The sequence below is a fragment of the Oryza brachyantha genome, chromosome 2, assembly GCF_000231095.2.
Source record: "Oryza brachyantha chromosome 2, ObraRS2, whole genome shotgun sequence".
In the NCBI taxonomy this organism is placed as follows: domain Eukaryota; kingdom Viridiplantae; phylum Streptophyta; class Magnoliopsida; order Poales; family Poaceae; genus Oryza; species Oryza brachyantha.
Window position 1 is genome coordinate 26,280,099 of NC_023164.2, and position 27,293 is coordinate 26,307,391.

The window sequence follows — 27,293 nt, forward strand, 5'->3', positions numbered from 1 at the left end:
CGAGCACAGATATCGCAACCTGACTCACATTAGTTACACACACTCGCACCAACACCTTAATTGTTTCCAAACCAAATTCAATTTATAAACCAAATCACAAGCCAATTGTTCATCAGAAAATATTAATCATGCTTATGATCTTACAATGATATCGTCGGTCTAACATGGTACGAAATAGGGGGTGATTGTTTGGGGTTCGAAAAAAGTTAAGCGGTATATTTGTAAATAGAAAATAATTTATAAATAAAATATTTATATACGTAATCATAGCGATCTAAAAGGCAAAACTGAAAAATAAACTTCGGTGAAAAATCCCATAACCAACTTCAATTTAAGTTTAAAAATTTAAATTTTGGCTTATAATTAGAAAACATAAGTAAGAAGATGATGGTGCAGATCACAATTAACCTGTCATTACCAATCACCTTTTAAGCATCCGTGCTCTTGAGAGAATAAAAAATGATTTTTTCTTTTAGATCGTAACTATAAGGTGCTTATATCAGGAGGTCGCTGCTTTCTCTGACGTCAATGCTTGAGCACTGCAACTGCAACTACATGTATGTAACGGCAACCAAGCAAGCATGAACATACACAAATCACGCATCCAGCTTGTTTCCTTGCGTTAAAACACCAAGCTCTTATTAAAGATGCTTAACCTTTTATCTTTTCTAAACATATGTTTTAGCACTCGCGCGTTGAAGATGCCCTTACCGTGGTGATCGAGTTCGAGTTGACTACGACATTTTGGACACGCATGGGAAAACGGTGAGAAACAAACATTTTTTACGCTACCTCTTGACGAACCGAGAGTCATCACCTCAGCGAGATGAGATCGATGTGGACGTGAGATGAGCCGGCCATGCCAGGTGCGATCGGCATGCGTGCGTGCGTGCGCGCACCTGTGTCAAGTCGATTGGATGAACGGCGATGTCATGGGTGACGCCTCATTCGATCGGCTTCAACATGCAAGAAAATTGAGTGAGCCAAGCAGGCACGCGCGCATGCGAGCTTGCTCGATTATGTCATCGCCATGTACAGGTACATGTTTGAATCTAGCTGCACGCATACACCATACTCTATCTGGATATTTAGTTAATTCCTTCGGCTATCAATATTATGGCCGGCAGCAAACAAGATACTCCCTCCATATAACATAGAGACCATGAAATGGTTATAACCAACTTTTCATTTAGATTACCTAGGTATATGGATGTATGGATGCATATATATAATGTGTTTGAACATTTTAATAGTAAATAAATTTAAATAAATCAAATTTAGAGAAAATTTATATATATTCTAGTAGTTAATACATGCTTACATACATGCATTATATTATAAGACAATAGAAAAAAATAGTTATACCTTATATACATGTGACTCGAGTCTATATAATCCAGGGTGTCTATTTTGTTCTAGAGGATTGAATACTCACTTATCCTTGACCGAAACCTTACCAGGAGAGGCAGGATGAAAAGCAGGGGCCAACCACCGCGGGTGGGCAGGGGTGATAATGGCCTAAACATTTAGATCCTTTCAAATTTTATTAAACCCTTAAATATTTTTAGGTACTAAAACTATAAATTTTAGCCCATTGACCCCAACCCATAAATGTTACTATATAGTAGTAGAAAAGCTTGGACCATTAGTGCCCCTACTGGTGGGCCGTCGGCAAGCGACAAGGATAGTGAGGCTGAGGCCCATCATGTCTTGGTGGCATGGTGTGCCGGAGAGCTGCAGGTGATAGGCTTCTCGGCTCGCTCCCACCGAACCAGTAAAACGCCAAAAGATAAAGGAAAGCAAAAGCTAATACGCCATTAACCACCCGGCACCCCGCGCCGCTTGGTTCCAAACCCCTCCTGATAAACCTGGCGCGGCACGCACCGCGCCCCACCCCACCCCACCCCACCCCACCCCACGCTAAGCTTCATCACGCTCACGCGCACGCGCACGCGCTGCAGCACGCTTCCCTTTCGTCTTCACTTCCTCTCTCTCGTCTGATCAGCCCTCCCCGCCGCAGAATTCAGAAATCCAAACCCCACAAATCCCCAATGCTGGTGGTACCGCTGTTGCTGGTGTCCCTTACTGTTGCGGCGGGTCGGCGGCGATAAGCACCGGCGGAGAGATGGAGGCGCCGGCCATCGTCGTCGGAGCGGCGCTGGGAATCCGCCCACCGCCTCGTCCTCTCCGGCGTTCCTCGCGTGTCGTTGTGGATCGACTCGCGTCCTGCTGCTCCAGGTACTCGCTTGCTGTTGCTGCTCCGCTGCGCCGGCCGGCGCTCGCGCCCGCGCGCTCGTACCACACATGTCGGTGTTTGTCATCGTGGCTTGTTTGGGCGTTTGATCCTCTAATTGGTGCGTATGTCGCCAGGGAGGGGAGAGGCGATGGTCGCAGCAAGCCCCATCGCGAGGGCTCCAATTCCGTCCGGTGGGTGCTTGCTGATCGTATTGTATCCAGCCTTTTTTTTTTCAGTTTTATTTTCACAATCTGACGCAAATGGTGGTTAATGCGTGTGAGTTCGTGTAGGCTGAGCGTGAAAGCAAACAATGACCAGGTATGCATTGACAGTTCGAAGCTGCAACACGTTTGCCCATGTTTAGGAGGGTCATGAATTTAGAGCTGATGTCGCAGGAAACTTATTTGACTGATGAACAACGCAAGGAAATCGACATATGGGAGCTATTCAGTGAGGCTCAGCGAAGTAATAACTTCTCAGTTTGATCTGAATTTAGTACCACAATATAGAAATAGTTGATGTGTCACGTGTGGCGTGGCGTGGCGTGGCGTGCTTGTTAAAAGAAAAACGTTATCTGTGTTTGATGGCCTTAATTGTGCAGATATCCTATACCTTAACAAGCAGCGGCTTGTGGCCATGGAAGAGCTGAAGAAACTGCAGGATGAAAATGAATCTCTTCTGCAGGACATAGAAGTACTTGAAACAGAAATGAAAGGTATGGTGGTGATACTCTCCTAATGCCAAAATACTCGTCAATTAACTGTGAGGATAGAGTGCGAGATGGATAGCATCGAGCAATTCAATTCTCTGTTTGATGTGATACTTATATTTTCTCTTTATCATTCTTAAGAGGTAATCTGCAGATCTAAAATTTGATGATGCCATTCCCTTTTACATATTTCAGGTATTTCCACGGAAACAGCAGAATCATCAATCTTTTGCGAGTTGCTTTTGCGGATTGATACAATGGCCGTTTCTGGTATGGTTGGCATGGCAGAAGCGTCTGATTTAAGGAAGAAAGTTTTTGACAACCGATACATGATAAGTAGCATCTTTTGTGATACTCATCATATGCAAGATACTGAACTACTGTCAGAATTGCGACTCTTTCTGCGTAAACCAGTAGAGTATGTACCACTACCTCTCTGTCTTCCAGGTTCTAGCTTTACTACTGCCATATTATATTCAAAGATCCTACTTCATTATACATACATATAACTTGAATAAGCATGGAAATGGGGATATTTAACTATTTGCCACTTTAGCGTTTCTCAACTCTCCAAATGCCATTTTTAACTTTGTGCTTACAAATATGCCATCAGCGAGAAAAGTTGCACTAATAATTTTCCATTTCTGCACACATGGAGCACCAACTCAGCATGCCAACATGGACAGATCATGCAAAATTACCAAACTGTCCTTTTTTTTATATTGTGATTAACAGATAGGAGTATAGCTATATTATGCCACATTTTGAAGCAACGACAAATCAAAATTATGGAAAAATGATACAACACAATACCGATGTAATTGCTCAGGCATAATAAATTGGATCCAAATAAATGACAAGTACATAACAGTTAAAGAAAATCTAAAACACGATAAATGAGATTAAAAAAAAGACAAACTATCTCATTGACTGATGTAATTGCTCAGGCATAATAAATTGGATCCAAATAAATGACAAGTGCATAACAGCTAAAAAATCTAAGGCACAATAAATGGGATTAAAATAAGACATATTGGCAACACCAACATTTTCCAGCGATTGGGGAGAGAGGGGCTGGTTTTGTTTTTTTACAGAGGGGTAGTTCAGTAATTTTGCGTCATTTGTCCACGTTGGCGTGTTGAGTTGGCGCTCCATGTATGCAAAATGGCAAATTATTAGTGTAAGTTTTCTCACCAGTGGTATATTTGTAAACACAAAGTTAAAAATGGCATTTGAAGAGTTGGCAATTCCTATAGTGGCGAATAGTTAAATATCCCATGGAAATACACTTCAATTTTTCGTATATATGGAACTACATGTTCAATTTATGATGCTCAAACTACCTGTTTAATCTGACTTTATTCCATCATAATCAGTGTTTACAGTTACAGATTTGCATGACTGCGATTCAAATTACTGTTTTGCAGGAAACCTCTACACGTTGTGCACATCTGCAGTGAAATGGATCCAATAGCATCATGTGGATCATTAGCAACCTATGTTACTGGATTATCTTCCGCACTTAAAAGAAAGGGTAACTTGGTGGAGGTCATACTGCCCAAGTATGCAATTTCCTTCTGAAAAGCAAGATCACCTTTGCACTAATAATTTTGTCCATTTCAAATCTTTTCAATAATTCTAATTGTATTTATAAATTGATTAGGCATACAAATGGCAATGGTTTCTTGTGGGGTCTCAATTCTCAGCAATGTTTAAGAAAGAGATATTTGTTTTTGATAAATTTGTTGGATTTATACTGTCTTTCATATCCATTAATTTTTAGTTTAACTTTTATTTGCACATGCTCAATCTTGATAATTCCGTCGAATTGCCCCCTTATTTTTCTTGTTGATCTAGGATGGCTGTGAAAATTGAACATCAAGATATTTAGATGTTTGATAAGCTTTATTGGAGAAAAAATGGATTTCTTCATCTCTATTTTTCAGTTTTATGCTTGAGTTCATCTTTTGGTTCGTAATTTGCAGTGTTTGTCTCTTTTACCCAAGCTCAAATGTTGTACTCTTCTATTGCCTTGAAGTTTATACTTTATTATCAGCCTTACCGTTTTTTCCGCCTCTTTGGATTGAGCTTTATATTTAGTCTGCTTATACGTCTTCGGCCTTTCCCCCCGTTTTTTTGGAACACCTCTCTAGACTTTAAATTGCAACTCAGGATTTCCTCTGGACATGCTTTTCACTATTGTGTGTACGCAAAACTCTAAAATCTTAAGATAGTTGCCGAATAAGCCATTCAGTAACTTTATAGTCTTTTATGAGCTGCACATCCCAAGCAATTGTCAAGACTATCAGCAAATGATCTCTAGTGTGTGTTTATTTGATGGTGACACATCTTCCTGAGGCCTTGAAATATATTTTTGGTGGTGACACATCTATGCCTCAAATTAATTTCACTAGCATAACACAAAAACAGGTATGCTGGCATAAATGAAGATGGAATTCATTGTCTGAGGAAAGCTGAAGCAGACTATGAATCTTATTTTGGTGGTCATTGGCATAAAAACAGAATATGGACAGGGTAAGTATGTACTACGATTATGCACAAAGAAATTTCTTGTTTTTGTTGACTATCATCAAAACCTTATTTTTTTTAAGAGCAATTTTACCATTCTTGAGGAGGTACCATGAATTATATAGAAAACAGTGGTACCTCATGGTACCTCCTCAAGGATGGAAAAATGCTCTTTTTTTTAAGTTATTGTCATAAATAACTTATTGTTGTGCGTGCTTTTGTATTTTTTTTTTGAGCTCTAACCGTGTTTTTGGTTTCCCCTCCTAATCAATCTTATTTAATGCAGTATATCAAGTGGTGTTAGTCTTACACTCATAGAACCGGTGAAACTCTCATATTTTGATCGCGATATGATACGTGGTTACCCCGATGACTTTGAGCGGTATGTTGTATTAATTTAGCAAATTTGGTAAACTTTAGAAACGAGCCATATGGAAGGATCTGATTTTGTGTTCATTCTATTTATATCTGTTAATTATTAGGTCCAGCTTTGTCAGAAATTCAACTTATGACATGTTTGTGCTATGGTGTTTATCTGTTATGTACTTGCCAGTTGTTTGTTTAGACCCTCGCTCTGATACCATGTTTGCTTGTATCAATTAATGTGCTGTATTGAGCTAGAAATAATGCCTGTAATGTACAATAATACAAAGGGTTATATGGGCCTGAAACAAACTGATCAGTTATGTAGACCATAACTAGCAACTTAACATTGATAATTACATTGTTACAGATTTTCCTATTTTGCCCGTGCATCATTGGATTATATTGTAAAATCTGGAAAGCAGCCAGACGTTTTGCATGTACATAACTGGGAAACTTCTATAGTGGGGCCGCTTTTCTGGGATTTATTTGCTCACCAGGTCAGTCATGTTAAAGCTTATTTGTTCTCGCCAATATACTCTGTTTTCTCAAAGAAAGTTTTGTTTCACTCATCAGTTTAGGACAACTGTAAAATACTGGAAATGTTTATGCTGAAGCATAGTTGAAGTTTTTATATGCTGTAGAAAATCATCTGAACATTTTGTTATTTAAGTTCTCATGTGAAGTTTTGTCTTATAAGTCATATTCAATTTTCAGGGACTTGGGAACACTCGGATAGTACTGACATGTCAAGACTTGAATTCACAAGTAAATATTATATATGTTTTATGTGAGTTGCTACTAGTTAATTGTATTTGATGTTCATGATGAAACAGACTAATCACCGTTGTGAAACATTAACTTTTCTAATATCAAATGTCTGGAGAATAAAAAAAAGGAATCCTTTTGATGTAGTAAATAATATCATCCTTCAAATATTAGTCAATTTTTTTTATTGTGTCGTGAAATTGTTTCGCTAGACCTTGAAATTGAGAAATTGAAGTTAACTATCAGCTTACCAGCCACAGTATGGGAAAGGGACATATGTCTTTTCTGGCATTATCTATCAGGGACCTATCTGTTATTACTGGTGGGACTAGCTAGTTCATATTTTAATTGAGTACCCTATTGGAATATGTATATGTGCTCATGATTTGTGCATTTTTTTTGTGGGGCAGCCCAGACTAGGCTTAACCGATTTTCATTAAGGAGAGAAGCATGTACATGGTGTGTTTTACAAACTCAGCGGAGGTTGCTGAGTCCGGCCAGAGCCGGTGAAAAACAGAAAATAAGAAACGAAGGGCTACTCACAGCATTTGAAATAGCCAGCCTCTGCCCAAATGACGATCTCGTCTCTGATTTCGTTGAACAATTGTGTCGCTGATTTCGTCTTATGCTCAAAAATCCTGGCGTTCCGCTCTTTCCAAATGAGCCAACAGATCAACATGCATGTTCATGATTTGTGCATTGCTACCATCTGAAGTTTATGAATTGTGTCTTGCTTGCTTTTATCAACAACACAGCAAAATTTGGATTAACTAGAGATGAATCTTTCAAATATCTTTAAAATTTAATGGACATTGACAAAACGAATCCTATATGCAGTGCCTAGAGGATCCAAATAAGCTGGAACTTTGCGGACTTGATCCTCAGATACTTCATCGCCCTGATCGTCTGCAGGACAATAGCAAGACAAGTCTTGTCAATGTTCTAAAGGTTAGTCTTCTTAAAATTTTAGGAGTCAATGCTAGGGTTGACTACTGTGATATATGACAATTGAAGACTATGCTATTGTTTATTCTAAATTTCTTTCATCTTTTTATGTCTATCCCTATGTGCATGATGAAGACATCAAAACACCAGATAGAAGTAAATTGTTCAATACATGATCCTGTGAACGATAAATATGTGAAGCTTAATTTTGGATAAGGAAAGCACCATGGCAACTGCAATCACTTGGCACTTGCATATTTGCAAGCTTTATTTCCTCCAGCCACACATCCAACTCTGATTCATGTGTTGTGTGGAACTATCATAAGGAAAACTTTGCTTGGCTGACATGAACCACACATCCAGACTCTGATTCATGTGATCTGTGAATACTCTGTAATGTAATTGATGCAAATGAAACTTAAGCTGCCTTATCCATACTACTACTTTCAATTGACATGTGTTTCTAGTCCTAGTTTCCTTGATGTCCCCAAGGAGTCTGAGCTTCAATCTATTTTGTTTTCAGGGAGGGATTGTTTACTCAAATAAAGTTTTGTTAATGTCCTCAACCCACCCAAGAGCTGTGGTTATCCAAGGCTTAGGACATGGGTTGGAAGCAACATTAACTACACACAAGTAATTGTCATCCTGTTTGCTTTCTATAGTTATCTCCCTGTAGGGTTAACGAGTGTTGGCCACCACTAGAGTTTCTTGTTTCTCAAACAAACTTCGTTCTGTTGCAGGGATAAGGTGTTGGTTGCTTCCCAATGGTTGGATGGCGAACATTGGGATCCATCCAAAGACATCTATCTTCCTCATCGGTATTCTGCAAATCACATTGAAGGAAAATCCTTTTGCAGAAAGGCACTTAAGCGACGCCTTGGATTCCATATTGATTCTTCCATTGTTGTATGCACCTCATAGTTTCCATTGTCGTGCACTTAAAAACACTTTTTTGTTTATCCATTGCAGTGTTTCTCACGAAGCATACATTGTTTGTCAGGTTGGGTGTGTCTACGATGGTTATTCAAATATTGATGATCTTAGGGAAGCTGTTCATGTTGCTCTGGATGGAGGTGCTCAGGTCTGTGTTACTAATTATTAATTACCTTGAGTTTGGGCTCAGAAACGTCAGGCTCTCTACTAGCATAATTTTCAGAATTAATTTTGTGTAGGTTGTCTTGATGGAATGCAAAGGGCCTGCGATGAGCTCAACTGTGCAGGCATTAAAAGAACTGAAGGTATTACTGTTCCATGACTATCATAATTCATAAGTAACCTATGTAAGATTTGTATGTTCATGGAGACTGTAAAGTAACTTTTGATTTCATTATCACTTATTTCAATTTATCAAACAGGGAGACAGAGTAATGTTTATTGAGACATACGATGAGGCCCTGGAACATTTGATATTTGCAGGCTCTGATATATTTATGTGTTCTTCCTTTCATGACCCATCACTGCAAATAGCGGTATGGAAAACCTTTTTCTAGCCTCTGCTTATCAAGCTAATGTTCACTTCTCAAGGGTGTCAAAAACAACTTAGAAAAATCAGGTGTCACATGATTTGAGGGAAGGAGGGATTCTCCAGTTTTCAGAGTATGACTAATTTGTAGATAGTAGATACTCGGTGAATCAAGAGTGAAATTGGCCCCTTGGCACACAAGCAGTGCAGATTCATTTTCACATGCTTAGTGAAATGAAGCAATTGATGTGTACTTTAACCAGCCCCTCCTTGCAGTTTTGATATAGTTTTGTTTTTAGTGACATTTTATTTTGCATGTCCGATTTTGGCTGCGCACTTGTGTATACACTGTTGATGTAGCACTATCATAAGTTACCAGAATTATATTTTGATTTTTGAAATACAAAAAAACGAAATTGCTGTGCCATGCTATTAGTTTCAACCTCACCACTTTGTTTTGTAGCAAGTTGACACATCTTTGTGAGCAGATAAGGGCAATAAAATATGGATCTGCACCAGTACAGATAAACTTTCCCAGCAATGGATCCAGGTGAAAACACAATATTTTGATGAGATGTTTGATGCGTTCATTAGCAATTATGTTCCCAAGTTTACTAAGAGCCCAAGATGTGATTATGTGTAACTTATGGCCCAGTGTTTAATTGTAACCAGGCAAACTGAGTGGCATGACAACCCCAGCACAGCTCTCTCTCAGTACATCATCTCAACATATGGGGGCATGTCCCTTCCTCAAGCTCTTGACGACATTGTAAGTTCACGTTCTCTTATGCACTACTTAACACTTATCCTTTGGAATAGCTATTGAATCATCATGATATGCCAAATCTGCAATAAAAAAGGCTTAGGAAGCAAAAACAACCTCTCTGATTAAGCTATATCAATTTCTTTGCCTCTTGAATAGACACGTCAAACATGGGCTTGATTCAATTACTCTGAACAAGCTAATACAACCTCTCTGAATAAGTTACTCTAAAATGTGCAGAATAAAACCCCTTCTCAGTGGGATTGGCGTATTAAGAATGGGATGTCAAAAGTTTTATCATGGGATGCTGAGTGCTATGACCTACATTGGGAGGCTTATTCTGCTGTTAGGAAGCTGTGAATGATTCATTTCTCTGGCGACTTCATGGTACATCAGCTCGCTAAATACAATATTTGCCCATAAACAATCCTGTAAGTCTAGCTGTTTAGACTACCTGTAATTTTAGCTAAGCAAATAATTCATTCTAGTAGTCTGTAAAATACATTTAGTTTTTCAGTTTTGATTTTACTGCTCGCTACAAATACCTGAATCACATGCTATTTTTGCTATAGAGAAACAAGTATGACAACATTGCAAAAATACTATGACAAAAACCAGGGTTATTGTGCAAACCAATCACGATCCACCAGTTTATTGGAGGTTATTTCACAACGTTATTGTGACTGAAAGTTCTATTCTGATAGGTCGACTTCTTGTAACTGAACAGAGAACAGAGGGACAACAATATTTGTATTCCTGAGGGTGCTTTGGTCTTTTGGAGAAAGCATAGGGACGGTTAGTACCGACGCATGGTCAAGGTAACAATCTGTCCATTTTATTTCTACACCCAAACCAGGTCATACCGAATGGTACAAATACTAGGATCAGCAAACTGGATCTTCTGGGTCAGTCATCCTGGTGTCTGAACTTGTGATCCACATTTCTCTGTTCAATACCAAGCAAGCTCTCCTTAGCATCACCTTTATACGGATTGCCATCACCTTTATGGGTGTTGCTGGTTCCTTAACATCTCCAGCCTACCAGAGCAAGTATAATAGCAAGCTTGCGCCAACTATAAGCCTACGGGAAAGAGAGAATGAAAATTGAAGAGTGTTGGCTCTCATGCAAAAACTGGTTCTACACATATTCCAAGAATATTAAATACATAAGAGAAAGAGATAGGAGAAAATAACAAAATCAATCTTATTTTTAAGATAATGAAAGTTTTATTAAACTTGATCAATTACATCAAGTGATACACTTGATACAATTGTTCTGAGAATACTCTTGGCCTCTCATAGCTAAGATGCACATAGCCAAACTCATGGGTTCAATGTGGGTTTATAACTAATTGACTCTACTTTTAAACCTGCTCTTGGTGACTTTGATCGTGAGCCTTTCATCTCTACTATTAAACTTCTGTTGCCATCTTCTTCACATGGCTGCCAACAAGATCCTCATGGCGTCCTTCTCTCACCGCTGTCATGAAGCATGACACAAGAGCAAACTCCTCTCTTCCTCCAGTCCATCAAAGTAGAGCACATTCTTGAAGCACTAGCAAGATGACACCGAAGCTATACACATGGTTCTTATCGGTCAGTTGATATGCCATGAGGTACTCAGAGTCTAAGTACCCACAAGTTCCCTGCACTAGAGTTGTAATCTCGAACTCATCATTTGGCACTACTTTTGATGTCCCATAATCTAAAACTTTTGTGATGAGCTTGTTGACGAGGAGGATATTTGCCGTCTTGATGTCACCGTGGAGGATGTGATTGGAAGAAATTCTAAAACTATAGAAATAAAATCCTAACAACGATAAGATTCAATTTTTTAAGGTGCCAATGATAAGAAAGTGGAGGGACAATGGACAAAACGCTGACAATGGGAACAAAGAGGAGGGACAACTAGCATGCGAGCAAAGGGGCATCAATTGAGTACAAATGTGGTGGTGCGTAGGATATTTAAAAGCTATAAAAACAGAACCTGGACAATGATAAGGTTTGGTCTTTTAGGTTCCGATGAGAACCAAGGGATAGTAGAGCGAGCAAAGGGGCATCTTATGAGTAGGGATAGGGATGTGGTGGTGGGTGGGATATTTAAAAGCTATAAAAATATAACCCGAACAGTGATAAGGTTTGGTCTTTTAGCTCCCGATGACAACCAAGGGATGGTAGGAAGATGAGCAGGTGAGTGCTAACAACGAGCAAATCTTCTTAAAACTACAAAAACGAAGCCTTAGTAACGGTAAGGTTCAATCTTAAGGTTCTGGTGATAATTAAGAGGTGAATGGCAAGGGTAGCTGGATGATGTCGTATATGGGTAAACAAGGTTAGTGGATGAGTGCCATAGAAGCTCACCATTTTATCTTAGATCGAACTAAGAATAGTCTTATAGATGTGTTTTTTTTTTTGGTAAAATTCTTAAATTTTAATGGAATGCGATAGAGAGCCCTTTGGGGATGCTTGAACAATTGAAAATTAAACACGTTGTTATCGTTACTTATTACATATTATTTCCCTCAGCAATAGCATATCATCAATTTTATAAGCTATTCCTGATAATGGACATAGGCAACAGTCGACTATTCCAAATTCTTTTGAAATCTAACCATATAATAAAAATAGATATTTTTTTATCATAATAATAAATTTATTTTGCTGCTAGCTGCGCAATTGCGTGGGCTAGCCTGCTAGTTTTAATGATTCTATAACCAATTAGATGCTTGGAAAAGAAATCTAAACAATTCAAAATTTTAAAATTGACCACTAAAGGGACTAAAAGAAAACCTTTTGATCTAACACTAATATTCGCTAAATAAGTTAGAAATACTTATATTTTGAAATGAAGGTATTAATGGTATGTTTATTTGTATGTGTGGCTTATCTATTTGGAAAAATGGTACATACGAGAATGTGGCCACCCAACTAGACGTATGGTATTTGCATACATTAGCGATAGCATAAAGATGACAACTTCATATGTGCTTGGAAAAGAAAGCAGACAAAACCCATATTAACAATATAGCTTTCATGTATTTCGTACCTCGTACAATGTGATAATGCTTTCTATCGATCCAAACTTACCAAAAAAAAAAAAACCCACTACCTAGGATACCTTGACGAGAGCAAGTACTCTTCTTCAAGGATGTACTGCCTAGTTGATTCTTTGCTTGTACCTTCACTTGCCGGGTAGCTCCTTGGGACATGATTATCTTTGGATTGTTTCCTGGCCACGCTATGCAACACTTCTTGCTGCAGAAATAATGATTGTATGCTTTCAAGTGTCATCTCCACCTGTCTCATAGTCGGTCGCTCCTCCGCTTTCAACTTAACACATGCCATGGCTAACGTGGCTACTTCTTTAACTTCTTCACCCCCCTCTTCCGTGATTTGAGGATCAAGTATGTGACCCAAGTTGCCATGTGTGAGTAAGGCAGTGAAATGTGCAACAAGACTATCATCCTCAGTTGATCTGTATGAGTATGGTTTCTTCCTGGTAAGCAACTCTATTAGAACGACACCGAAACTAAAAACATCACTCTTCTCGGTAAGACGTCCTGTGTAGTAATACATAGGATCTAGATATCCTAGTGTTCCTTGAACAACGGTTGTGACCCCAGTCTGTTCAGCTGAAATGCACCTTGAAGCTCCAAAGTCTGATACTTTTGTTGTTAGTGAGCCATCTAATAGGATGTTGTGGGACTTTATATCCCTGTGTATAATAGGGAATGATACGGCCGAGTGAAGGTAGGCAAGGGCTCTAGCTGTTTCAGTTGCAATCCTGAGCCTATCTTCCCAAGACAACGATAGTGGTCCTTCAACATGAAGATGGTGGTAAAGGGTACCATTTGATATGAATTCATAAACCAATAATGGCACTTCTGTTTCAAGGCAACATCCAAAAAGTTTTACCACATTGCGATGGTTGATTTGTGAGAGAATGGCTACCTCGTTTATGAACTCATCGATCTCCCTTTGGATTGCCACCTTTGATTTCTTGATCGCAACAACATGAAGATCGGATAGAATCCCTTTGTAAACGATGCCATGCCCTCCTCCTCCGAGCTCACGAGATTCATCAAAGTTATTCGTGGCCTTCTCCAGTTCTGCCAAGGGGATGATCATCCTTTCAGCAATGTCAGCCTTTTGAGATACCAATTGTTGCAACAAATGCCCACGGTTCTGCTTGAAGAATTTTTGTCTAAGCTTTATTACTCTACGATTCGTGATCTTACGTGTCAAAAAGACAACACCGAATACCATGGCCAAAAGTCCGGCACCACTGCCAACTCCAATACCAATAGTTAAACCTGGAGCACAATAGAAGAAAGAAAAATGAAAAATGTTCTCTATCAAGGCACACTTTGTTTATCATTGAGAATAGTTAGTGCCAGTACTTGCCCAACAGTTGGTTAATAGGATTACCAGCCTTATCAAAATATCAGAGTAATTGGTGCTAGTACTTGGGCAAACAAATAAAACAATGTACTATTCTCAAGAATCCCACTATACATCTGACCCAGTTGTATAATCTACGTACAACTGAAACCATGTAACCATAGTCCATAGATCAATTGAAAACCAGAGTTTCATATACATGACAACAGTCGATCCCACTCTCAAGTAGATTAGTTTAGCACATTTAATCTAGATCTGTCAATAAGTTCGAAGATGACAAGCACATTGATTGGTATAGGTACCTATATTAGTTTTGACGCAGCCCCCTCGAATGAGCGGGTTACCACGAGCACCTCGTGGGCATCTGCACGAGTACGCTCCTGGCGTGTTGGTGCACTCGCCGAAGCATGGGTATTTATCCCGCCGCTCGCACTCGTTGATATCTTCACGAATCGCCCAAATCGACAGAAATCAGCTTGAACTGATAAGAAAAAAAAACGGATTTTGTATGGGAGGTGTCCTTTTTTTAACCTCGGCATCCGCCGTTGATGTAGGGGTTGCCCTCGTAGCCCACGGAGCAATTGCACCGATACCCTTCTCCGTTGGTGGAGTCGACGCACACGCTGTGGTCGGCGCGGCACGCGAAGTCTGCCGTCGCGTTACGCCGGGCGGCGCTGCAGTTGCCGCCGCTGTTCCGGATGGCCCAATCCAGCACGACGGGCACGGCGAAGTCGCCGGTCCGGTTAAAATCTCCGCGGTAGCCGCCGCCGGCGCCGCTGCTACCGAGCCACTCGGCGTCCGCCACGAACACGTAGCGAGACTCGGTGGCGCCGTAGTACTGAAGGGTGACGTTCCGAGGCTTGTCCTGGTTCACGTAGTAGGTGTGGAGGCCGGAGGGTATCGAGGTCTGGCAGCATCCCACGCCGGTGCACGCCGCCGCGGAAATGGCGGCCGGCGACGGCGAAGCGCACAGGGTCATGCAGCCGGTCACGTACATCTCATCGGCGTCCATTAAAAGGCCGAGGTTGGGGCAGCCGAGCGCGACGAGGCGGTTCTTCGCCGACGAGAAGCGGAAAGGGCCTTCTCGCCCAAGGAAGGCGCCGTCGCTGTACGGGCTGTCCTTGGTCCACGCGTTCTTGTATATCCGGGCCTCACCGTCGGCGAGGGACAGGCCGACGAGATGGAGCTTCAAACTGGACGACGTGGGGTCGATGCGTGCAAGGAGGCGTGGAGGGGAGGAGCTGTGGTTGCACTCGAGCTGGAAGGTGCTGTCGCGGGCGCAGCCACTGCCGATGCCGAAGGGGTAGGGGATGCTGATGTTCCCGCACTTGTCGGGGCAGCCCGGCGATGGCTGAGCCGACGCTGGTGTCACCGGCGCCAGCGCCATGCCTAAGTACAGCAAGACGACGGCGAACATGGCAAGAGCCGCCTTCAGGTCAACCCCAATTTCTGATGACATGCTAGCTAGCTATCTCTTTCTGCTTCACTCTTTGCCTCGTCGCTCTGCTTTGTTTTCATGGCGGCCTGGTACGTTTCAGTACAAGTAGATCGTAGTTGTGATGGCATGAACTAAACTATCCTTCGGATGTGCGCTTCATTCTTTGGTTTAGTTACATCATTGCATGATTGGAAAGGAAGATGCATGCTAAGCTTCCCGTGCTTCGTTGACGAGGTCTGGTTTGTCTTCGGCGGTCAACGTCCATGAAGCTGATTGTTTCGTCGTCAGAAAGTATATAGGAAGCCAACAGCCGAGCATATATGTAACATATGTTCGACACTTGCACTGTTTTGGTCCAGTCAATCGCGCGTCTCTCTCTTAGGCCTTGTTTAGTTCCTAATTTTTTTTTCTAAAAACATCGTATCGAATTTTTGAATAGCTAAATAAAGCATTAAACATAGATGAACCAAAAAACTAATTTCATAGTTAATGAAAGAAATCTTGAGACGAATCTTTTAAACGTAATTAGTCCATGATTAGCCATAAGTGCTATTGAAGGATTAATTAGGCTCAAAAGATTCGTCTCGCGGTTTCTAGGCTAGCCATAAAATTCGTTCTTTCGTTCGTGTCTGAAAATCTCTTCCGACATCCGATCAAATATTTGACGTGATATTTTTTTCAAAAAAATTCTCAATCTGAACACCTTGCCATTTGTTCTTAGACTTTTTTTTGAGGCAAAACAGTCTTAGACCTGTAAACCCGGTCTACTCTCCCAGCATGCTTTCTATCAAACCAGTGCCATCTCACCTTTTTTCTCTAAATGAATAGTATGATGTATGGAGGGTTCTGGATAGTGGCTTAAACTGATACCCATAGGCCATAGGGATGTCGGAAGGTGAGACTGTAGTGCTTATTTGGTACTCCATCCGTAAAAAAAGAACATCTAGTTGTCTATATTTATTCTCAGAAGTTAATTTTTTTGTATGGAGAGAGTAATTTTGTATGATCGGTGCAGTAATTGCTTTGCTGATCTTGGAAATAAAATTTTCATCTCGGTCGCTCCACTGAGCGACTGAGCCGCGTGTGCACGTGCTTCATTGACACGGCCGCTAGTTTTGCTAGGGACAGGACAGAAGGTCAGTCCACGAAGCTAATGGTGTGTTTGATTCTTGTATAGGGTGGGTTGGGTTAGAGAGATCGCTGTTATTTATAGAATAATTCTAGTTGTCTGTTTGGTTTGAGGTAGAGCTTGTTCCCATTTTTTGTTTGACAGAATGGATGAGGGAAAGATGTGATGAGTTGTCTATATACATCATGTTGTTTTGACCTTTTCTTTTAACATAAGAACGTACATGAGCCTTTTAATACTCACAGGTGCATATCATTGTTCTATATCATTCTTGCTTTTCTCCCTGTAGCCACACAAATTTCATGGCAGTATTTTCATTGCACTCCATGGTTGTGTTTCCATGTTACATAAAAGAATTTTAAGAATTTGTATCTGAATTGATTGGTTTAAGCGTGCTAATGGACTTTTAATCCAATCTAAATCCACTCCAACCCATCCCTTCATAAAATAGTCTACCAAACGAACTCACACCAATTATTATTTATTGGGTTTTTTTACTATCCTTGAAAAAATACCTCAACGTACTATATTTTTTTCGGTGTAAAATTTAGTACATCGAGGTGCAATGTATCTTAAGATATTGGAATTTTGTATTAAAATTTTTGGTACATCAAGATCTTTTAAATGATAGTAAAAAACTCTTATTTATTAGGATCCAATCTAATCCAGACCAATCTAACTTCAACTTTAATCCAATCCGCACCAAACCATTTGACTAAAATATGTCCAATCCACTCTAGCAGGATGGATGTAACCATTTAGTACGTATAAACTCAGACATAAAATTTTAAAATTTGCGTTCGCACTGTAAAAACTCTTTAAATTTGACTAAAATTTGGTGTGATGATTTATTATGTATAAGAGTAATTTTGTACAGAATTTAATTAATTTCTATATGTGGGTCCCACACATGTCTCTTCTTTTATCCAATAATTACCCAATCACATAGATCCATTTGCCCTCTACAGGTCAAATCTATTTAAAACCTAAAATCAGCTAACCAAATTCCATACCACTTCATTTGTTCCTATAACCCAATCCAATCTAAACCATTTGAAATAGCAATCAATTTGCACCCAACCAAAATCAACCCAAATTAGAAACCTATCCATTTAATATATTCTCATTCAACTCATTAGCATGCCTAATTGGTTTATAGAAGGTTAGCTCAAACAACACGATGTACTTCCTTCTTCCAGATCAAAAACATCATGCTGCCTGAATGGGTAATTTGTATTCTGCCGTTGCATGCCGAGCAATCTTTCGTTCTCCTCAGCATTGCCTTGAGTTTCAGCCCAAGGGTGCTGCTGGTATCTCCTCAATATCTCCATGTTAGATATATATATACATACGGTTAGAGATAACAGATTCTAATAGAAACTCTATAGATAAAGATAAAATCCTAGAGAGATACAATAGAATATTTATCTTGTACTTCAAGTTTCTATCTCCTATGTACGCTATAAATACACCCTTAAGAGTCAGTGTAATATACAACAGATTACAACAGATCATATTATTTTTCTCCCATACAATATTTTCCACGCTCCAGTCTCTCCGCTACCCCTCCTAGCGTGTTGTGCACTCGCCGAAGCATGGGTCATACAATATTTTCCACGCTCCAGTCTCTCCGCTACCCCTCCTTTCGTGTTGGTGCACTCGCCGAAGCATGGGTATTCATCCGGCTGCTCGCACTCGTTGATATCTTCGCGAATCGCCCAAATCGACAGAAATCAGGTTGAACTGATAAGAAAAAAGAAAACGGATGTTGCATGGGAGGTGTCAATTTTATTTTTTTTTACCTTGGCATCCGCCGTCGTGGTAGGGGTTGCCCTCGTAGCCCTTGGAGCAGTAGCAGAGGTATCCGACGCCGTTGGTGGAGTTGACACAGTCGCTGTTCGTGGTCCGGCACGCGTAGTCCGTCCTGTTGCGCTTGGCGATGTCGCAGCTGGCGACGTTCCGGATGGCCCAGTCGACGTTCCGGCACGCGTAGTCGGTCTGGTCGAAGTCGGCGCGGGCGCGGTAGGTGCTGTGGATCCACTTGTCCTTCACCACGAATAAGCCTGCAGTGGACTATAATCCAATCCAAATTTACTCTAATATATTTTTTTTACTAATTAGTCTACCAAAACAATCTGCACCAATTATTCTTTATTGGGATCCAATACAAACCAATCCAACTTTGATTTTAGCCCAACCCGCACCAACCCATTTGGTTAAAATGGATTCAACCCACTCTTATAAAATGGATGCACCATTTGATATGTATAAACTCGGACCTAAAATTTTAAAACTCGTGCTCACACTATAAAAGTTTATCAAATTTGACTAAAATTTAGTGGGATGATCTGTTATGTATAAAAGTAACTTTGTATAAATTTTGATCGATTTCTACATATGGGCCCCACGTATGTCTACTATTTTATCCATTAGCTATCTAGTTAAAAGGATCCATTTACCCTCCATGGGTTAAATCTATTTAGAACCTAAAATAACCCAACCAAATTCAATCCATACCCATCCATTTGTCTTTATAACCCAATCCAATCCAAACCATTCGAAGTTACAGTCCATTTGCACCCAACCAAACACAATCCAAATTAAAACTAATCCATTTAACCTATTTCCATTTAACCCTTTAGCAGTCCTGACCACAAACGCTTACAAGACGTCGTGCTTGCACGAAAGCCTGTCCCGTCCCCTTCCTTGAAGGAAGCCCTGGACGAACGGCTCGTAGCAGGTGACGTTGGGCGGTATCCTGCTCTGGCACCGTTAGGACCAATTGAGCATGTGCTCCACTTGCACCGTTGCACTACTGCCAATTGCCTTCTTGCCTATTGCCATTTTTAACTGTCTATCTAACTCCCTATGGGATCTTTTTTGGGGAAAAGGACAAGGATTTGTTTAATGCGAACATTTAATAAAGATAGTAACATGGAAACAATGATACCGTATTCTCTTGATGGGATTGGCCATTTCGTGGTTGAAAGGTAATCCTTGATAGTATTGTTCTGCTGCCTGGTGTTACTCGACAGTGAAATGAGTAGGAGGAGGGAGGACATGGACCGTACAAGAGCTGAGTAAAGAAAAGTACGTAGAGATGTGAACTGGGTATTACTGTTACCGAGACAGATTATTTTAATTTTATTTCTTTAAAATCATGTTTTTTTAAAAAATATGTTACATTACTTAGACCATTTTTCGTAAACTATTTAATAAGAAAAATTTTATCATCATTGAAAAAGTACTATGAGGTATGATACCTCCACTATTTATTAAAATATTTAATTTATATAGATAGATAATTTTTCATAAGTAGTAATACAATATGTTTTAAATTAGGCCATATTAGGGTATCCGCGCTCTTGTCAACGAAGTTAACCAGTGATTTATTAATTAGAAAATGGTTAAAAATCTGGCCTCTACATACGAAACTGTCATGTCTATATAGCATGAAGTAGATATGGTATAGTGGTGAAGTTTATGGTGCATAATTTTATTCACCAAGGTGTCATCTTTTGATGTTTGGGGAAAAAGTTAAATGATATTATTGTAAATAAAAAATATTCTGTGAATTTTAGTTTTCTTAGCGATCTAAAATAAAGACTAAAAAATAAACTATGATAAAAACACCACATAATTAACTCTAATTTTAATTTTGACTTATAAACACAACTAGAAGCATAAAAACAAGGTTGCAAGATTTAAATCTGTGTATCTGTAAATTTTGCACACATGAGTTTTCGATAGAATCCATGTTAATAATATCAAGGATTGTTGAGCTTTGTAGATTATTGGACGCTTTCCTCAAGCGTGTTAAAGGGCACGTAACCAACTAACCATTCATTAGAAATTGTGTAACCGGATATTCCATGTAATTAAAAAAAAAGCGTCTAATGTGCAAAATATGTCATTTTGAGAGTAACGAGGAAAAAACGACATATGCCAATCGAAAAAAAAAAAGACGAATGCACATTTTTCACTCGGAATAGAACCAGTCCCAAAAGCCCAAGGCCCAATCCCTTGTTCAGCGGCGCTCATAGCTACCGCGTAAGGTAAAATGGCTCCCTCCACCTGGAAAGGCCGGAAATCCGGAGGAGAGGAGAGGCTTTGCCCATGATCAAGCTTAACCTCCTGGTCCTGGCTACAAATCTGCAATATGTAGAGGTAGGGCTAGAGATGAGATATTTCATACTATCTCCGTCTTAACTTTTTAATATACGTTTAACTATTTATCTTATTTAAAAAATTACATAATTACTCATTATTTTTATATCATTTTATTTATTGTTAAGTATATGTTTATGTATATATATAAATTTATAATTTTTTTAAAAAATAAATAAAACAAATGGTAAACGTGTATAAAAAATCAACGGCGCCGAATAAGGGTGGCTCGGTCGTCACGGACCAAGTTACACCGCCTGGGGCCGGGGGGACGGGCCGCTTGGGCCTGCGATGACCACCGGCTGGGCGCGGCTCACGAACTTGGTGAGCTTCCACCTCTTGTTGGCCTGGATCTGGGCCAGTCCTTTCTAGCGTATTCGGTTTAACTAACCCTAATCCCTGGTTTCCGATAGCACGTTTTTAAAGTTGCTCAATGATATATTTCGTACGCAAATTTTCTATATAATTTTTTTAAAAGATCAAATAAATCTATTTTTAAAATTTTTAGTCACTAAAATAATACTTAATTAATCCTATACTATTCACATTTTATCATTTTTCAGCTAGCTAATTATCTTATGTAGCCATCAGTTTAGAACGCAGCAAAAGAACCCGAGGAGGAGGACTTGGTGCCCGACGGCCAGTTGCGGAGGAGGAAGGCCGTCGGGGATGAGGCAGAGCCACCTCACAATCGGATCACACCGCATCATCTCCGGAATTCATCGGCAGTGTCGTAGGGACACTCATTTTTAGCAAACGGGGGACGTGGGAGACGGTGGAGATGATGCTGTAACAGAGCGGCGACGATGATGCGGGCTGAGTTTCCCAGTGTAAAACTCTAATCGGTGGTAACTTCTATTGAAGCGAAAGCAGAGATTCCCATTATCTAAAAAAAATCTAAAAGCGTAAAAAAATATTTCCGAAATATTCCAAAAGTTTTGCATTCTAGTTAAGATATTTGTTGATTGTTCTAATGATCATCGGTAAATCCAAAATGGCATTATATTCTTATTTAAATGTTTCTATTTTAATGATCATGACGTCATGAGTTGTCTATACATCATGTTGTTTTTACCCTTTTTAAAAGTTTTTTTATAATCTTTGAAAAAGTCCATTGACGTACAATATATCTTAGGGGCATTGGCAAAATTGCCACTTGCTTTTTTCTAAATTGCAAGGATGTCACTAGAATGATCGTTCTAGTGGTATTTTTGTAATTTTCTAGTACTAGTTTTGCAATATTATTTTAAACCAGTGATAAATTTGTAATTGTCCCAATATCTTAAGGTACTAAAATTTTACACTAACTTTTTTGTATCTCGAGTTATTTTTTAAAGATGATAAATGAAACATTTTCTTTTAACAGAAGAACGTACATGAACCTTTTAATACTCACATGTGCATATCATCGTTCTATATCATCCAGTTTCTTGCCATTCCTACAGCCACACAAATTTCATGGCAATATTTTCATTGCACTCCATAGTTGTCTTTCCATGTTACACACAAAGAATTTTATGAATTTATTGATTGGTTTACAAAAGGTTAGCTCAAACAACACGATCTACAAGCTAAATGTATACGTACCTTCCAAATCAAGAACATCATGCTGCCTGAACTGGTAATTTCCATTCTGTTGTTCCATGCCGAGCAATCTTTCATTCTCCTCAGCATTGCCTTCAGATTTAGCCCAAGGGTGCTGCTGGTATCTCCTCAGCATCTCTAGCCTCTCAGCTACTTCTTTCATGGTCGGACGTTCTTGTCCAGTCATGCTTAGGCATTGCATCAGGAGATCTGCAATCTCTGTGAGCATGTCATCATCCATCTCGTTCCTTACCTGGCTGTCCAAAAGCTCTTGATGATGACCAGCCTTCACTGCTGTGGTGAAGCATGACGCAAGGCTCCTGTCTTCCTCTGACCCGTCTAGGTACAGTGCTTTCTTCCTTGTTAGAAGCTCCACTACAACGACACCAAAACTATACACATCACTCTTATTGGTCAGTTGGCATGTCATCAGGTATTCAGGGTTTAGGTACCCGCAAGTTCCCTGAACCAACGTTGCAATTTCAGCCTCATCGGTTAGTACTAGCTTTGAAGACCCAAAATCTGAAACTTTGGCGTTGTAATTCTCATCAAGCAGGATATTTGCTGTCTTGACATCTCCATAGAGGATTGGCGGTGAAGCCGACGAGTGCATGTAGGAGAGAGCCTCGGCAGATTCGGCAGCTATCCGAAGACGGATGTCAAGTGGTACGTCTGCTTTAGGGTTCTTGCCATGGATGAAGTGGTAAAGGGTGCCATTTGAAACAAATTCGTAGACTAGCATGGGCACTTCAACTTCAAGGCAACAACCGAGAAGCTTCACAACATTCCTATGGTTGATCTGGGAGAGGATGAACATTTCTTTGGCAAACTCCTTGTTCTCGGCCTCCTCCATCATCTTCGACTTCTTGATGGCCACTAGCATCTTGTCTTCAAGGACGCCCTTGTAGACGACACCGTGACCACCGTGGCCTATAACACGGTCAGTGGGGAAGTTGTTGATTGCCTTTTTGAGCTCTTCCATGGAGAATATCCTGAACCCAGGGGCACCTCCGCCGGAGTGCATCTGCTGTTGCAAGATCACTCCACCGTTCAGCTCGAAGAACTTCTGCTTCGTTTTGATGAGCTTCCTCTTCTTGAGCCCAAGGTAGAGCCAGAAGCACATGAACACTGACAAGAAGATACCGACGCTGACCCCTGAACACGGCGCCGTTGCATACCCATTATGCCATTATTACTCTATTAGATATGCAATTTAACGTGATTTTGCATTACGACGAGTTAATTATTACCGTACCTGTAACTACTTCCAAAGCTGAAGTGAACTTGTCATTTGGGCGGCAACCGTTATTCTCTTTCGGATTTCCACTAGTCCCCGGAGGACATACACAAGTGTAGCTTCCTAACATGTTTGTGCAGTGTCCGTAGCATTTGTTTTTCTGGGCGTAGGCACTCATTGATATCTTCCACTCGCAAAGCAGTTTCATCATTTGATTAGACAAAATCTATGGAAATTAATTGACATCCAAGAAAAAATAAAGTTCTTTGAGTCAAAATTAATGACTACCTGTGCATCCGTCGTCGAGGTAGGGGTTGCCCTCGTAGCCCTCGGAGCATTTGCACCGGTACCCCTGACGGTCACTGGTGTTGAAGCACTCGCTGTGCGTGCTCCGGCACGCGTAGTCCGTCTTGTTGCGCATGGCGGTGCTGCAGTTGTAGACGTTCCGGATGGCCCAGTCGAGCACGACGGGCACGGCCTCGAATTCGCCGTCGCTCCGGTTGAAATCCTTCCTGTCGTCGTACACGGTCTCGATCCAGGTGTTCTCTACCAAGAACACGTACCTGCAAGGCGTAGTGCTGCCACGGAGCTCGGCGTCCGCCGTCCCATCCTCGAAATTGAACATGCGCGGCTCGTAAGAGTTGAGAGCTGGGGGTATGATGCTCTGGCAGCACCGCTCGCCGGTGCACCGCCCCGGCAACCGCGGCAAAGAAGCACCACTCTTCACCGACGAAGGCCGGCGGCACGCAGACATGCAGCCGCTGACGTAGTTGCCGGAGCCGTCGACGATGTAGCCGAGGTTGGGGCAGCCGAGCGCGACGAGGCGGTTCTTGGTCACCGAGTAGCGGTAGGTACCGCTGCCGTTGATGGACGTATAAGACACGGTGGGAATATCTGGGGAGCTCCCACCACCACCACCACCACCACCTCCTCCTCCTCCTCCTCCTGGACCTCCTCCCATTATCGGAGGTTTGTAGTAGCACTTGCCTTGCGGTTTGAGGAGGACCCGGGCCTCGCCGTCGTCCATGGACAGGCCGACGAGCTGCTGCGGCGGCTTGAATTGAGACGTTACGAGGCGCGGTGGCGACTCGTTGTCGCGGCAGACGAGCTGGAAGCCTTCGTCGCGCGCGCAGCCAGCGCCGATGCCGAAGGGGTAGCGGATGCTGATCTCGCCACACTTGTCAGGGCAGCCCGTCGGCTGCTGAGCCGCCGCTGGTGTCACCGACGCTAGGCCCAGGCAGACGAGCAAGACGGCTAACGCAACCGGCTGCATTCTCAGGGCACTACTACTGGTAGCCATTCCTGACATGCTAGCTAGCTCACGAACTGCAAACTCTCTTGCCTCGTTGCTCTGCCTCTGTTTGCTTAATACTAGTATCCACCAGCAGCTATATATAGTAGATTATTGTGCGGCATGCATGTCGCAAATCTAGGGGTGTTTTCTTTTCCAAAACATAAAAAAGACACATCTAGCTAGATATTGTACGCGTGGTTTATTAATTTGAGGATTGGAGGGAAAAAAAAGAGAAAGATGCAGATATGCTAGGCTCCCACACTTCGTTGACGAGGTAGTTTGGTTCGAAACGGACGCGCTTCGTCGACAAAGCTGCTTGGTTATGCGTCACAAGAGCCAGGAGTTCAGCATGCTGTTTCATTTGCACATTGTACTGTTGCTGTACATGCAGTTTTTAACTACTGACCTTTTCTTGTTGCCAATATTTTCTTGAGAAAAAGAAAAGGACAATATGTGTGGGATCCTTTTTTTTTTTGCGAAAAAGACATTATGTGTGGTATTTGTACCAAAAGCTTCATTTGCACATTGTACTGCCGCTGTACATGCAGTTTTTAACTACTGACCTTTTCTTGTTGCCAATCTTTTCTCGAGAAAAAGAAAAGGAAAATATCTGTGGGATCTTTTTTTTTGCGAAAAAGACATTCTACGTGGGATTTTACCAAAAAACACGGCTACCAAATATGTTTTAGGACAATATCTGTGGGATTTTTTTTTTGCGAAAAAGACATTCTACGTGGGATTTGTACTAAAAGACACGGGTACCAAATATGTTTTTATAGGTGGAGCGTTAAAAACACATAGCCGTTAGAATCCTAGATTTCGTGATATTTTTATTATAGTTTATCCCATAACATAGAATGCTAAATCGTTATTTTAATTGTACATGAGACGGTTTAAAGGGGATTGAACCCACGATCACAGGTTGGGCAGACATGCCCCTTAATTATCTTATGGTTGAACGCAAGGTTTATTAATTTAGTGATCACATGATTCGGTCCGTTGCAATGGACGAGGGAAGTACATCTTATTTTTATAATAGTATCTCTTCGTTTTATAACGTAAGATGTTTGATTTTTTTGTTTGCAATGTTTGATCATTTATTTTATTCAAAAAGTTGTGAAAATATTATTTATTTTGCCTATAACTTACTTTATTATCAAAATAACTTTAAGCACAATGTGTTATTTTTTATATTTGTACTAAATTTTTAAATAAGACGAATGATTAAACATTGCAAAAAAAATTAAATATCTTGTATTATGATTATGAAACGGAGGTAGTAGTAGATAATAATAAGCTGTTTCCCCCCTTTTTTTCATTAAGCGAAATAACGGGGGCCGGTCGTTACCTGTGATGACCCTAGTATTGGACGGAGTGTGATGACCCAGACCACACACGGCGGTGAAGCGGTCCTGCTTAAGCTCTGCTCCATGACAATATTCCGATCCGTTGTCATTCGTTTTAGCGGTATACCTTTGTTTTTGTGCAGCTACCATATGTATTATTTAGCTTATTTACCATAGTACAGGTCAATTCTAATTTTATCGTCAACTTTAAAAAGAGTTGGATTAATAGTCTGTCCTAATAGTAGTTTAGTGCTCACACTCTTATCAAAAATATTAGAAATTCGATCAAATTTTGTCATAAATGATAAATATTTTTTATCGAAAGGAGGGAGTACATGCTTGAAGGCCAGCGATACTTAGAAAATGCTTTTAACTATATGGCATAGTTGTAAAGTCAGGATTCTGCTTCCGCTTGTTATTGATCAATGAATCGATTTTATTGATCATTGTCAATTATATTATGCATTCTCCAGATTTCACGATGCTGCAGGGCTATAAGAACTAAATTAAAGGAGTACACCGTTTAATCATTTTAATGATTACATATCGTGAACATAGTCAAGCATTTATTAGCGATAGTACCAGCGTCTGTTAGCTCACTGATAACTGACACTTGTTTAGATCTCCAGGAAACACGAGGATAATGCGGTCCTTCACGGGACTGTTTAGGAAGAAGAGAGACATAGGAGAGGAAGAGAAAGAAGATAAAAGAAGGAAATAGGAAAAAATAGAAAACCTGACATGTGGGACCACTGTATGTCATGTCAGCCAAATTAAATAAAAGATAGTCGATACTGTCTGTCAAGGGGTCTTTTTTAAATATTTTATACGAGTTTATGGTTCAAATTTCTGATTTCGAGGTTAAAACACCTCAAAAACCTAAACGTTAAGTCGAGGGGAATCTAGTAAACTTATTTAATGTG

General features: G+C 40.5%; 2 protein-coding genes and 1 pseudogene across 11 annotated transcripts; 1 reads left to right on the forward strand and 2 right to left on the reverse strand.

The window, feature by feature from the left end:
* The first annotated feature begins 1,915 nt into the window (after window positions 1-1,915).
* On the forward strand, window positions 1,916-21,791 carry LOC102712893 (probable starch synthase 4, chloroplastic/amyloplastic). Of its 10 annotated transcripts, none has more exons than XR_001549631.2 (22): window positions 1,921-2,238; window positions 2,371-2,427; window positions 2,527-2,554; window positions 2,632-2,701; window positions 2,838-2,951; window positions 3,141-3,363; window positions 4,373-4,507; window positions 5,376-5,480; window positions 5,761-5,856; window positions 6,208-6,337; window positions 6,555-6,605; window positions 7,443-7,553; window positions 8,074-8,183; window positions 8,291-8,456; window positions 8,551-8,631; window positions 8,723-8,788; window positions 8,906-9,019; window positions 9,501-9,562; window positions 9,685-9,781; window positions 10,016-10,206; window positions 10,480-10,593; window positions 21,494-21,791. XR_001549631.2 is itself a non-coding variant. In XM_015833801.2 (21 exons), the coding sequence occupies exons 1-20, from the start codon at window positions 2,126-2,128 to the stop codon at window positions 10,133-10,135; spliced, it is 2,049 nt and encodes a 682-aa protein (XP_015689287.1). In that variant the 5' UTR covers window positions 1,921-2,125; the 3' UTR covers window positions 10,136-10,162; window positions 10,503-11,864. The 10 variants fall into 10 exon arrangements, 3 of the variants coding, with proteins under 3 accessions (XP_015689287.1, XP_015689286.1, XP_006649149.1); XR_001549632.2 differs by having other exon boundaries at window positions 21,506-21,791; XR_001549630.2 differs by lacking the exon at window positions 21,494-21,791 and adding an exon at window positions 11,229-11,863.
* LOC102713171 (wall-associated receptor kinase 2-like) lies at window positions 12,688-15,679 on the reverse strand. Its single transcript, XM_006649087.3, has 3 exons — window positions 14,707-15,679; window positions 14,478-14,618; window positions 12,688-14,087 (listed from the first exon to the last, which is right to left on the reverse strand). Exons 1-3 carry the CDS (start codon window positions 15,632-15,634, stop codon window positions 12,880-12,882), a joined length of 2,277 nt encoding a protein of 758 aa, XP_006649150.1. The 5' UTR covers window positions 15,635-15,679; the 3' UTR covers window positions 12,688-12,879.
* Window positions 21,792-22,473: 682 nt separating the features above from the next.
* LOC102709249 lies at window positions 22,474-25,030 on the reverse strand (annotated as a pseudogene).
* Window positions 25,031-27,293: the final 2,263 nt, after the last annotated feature.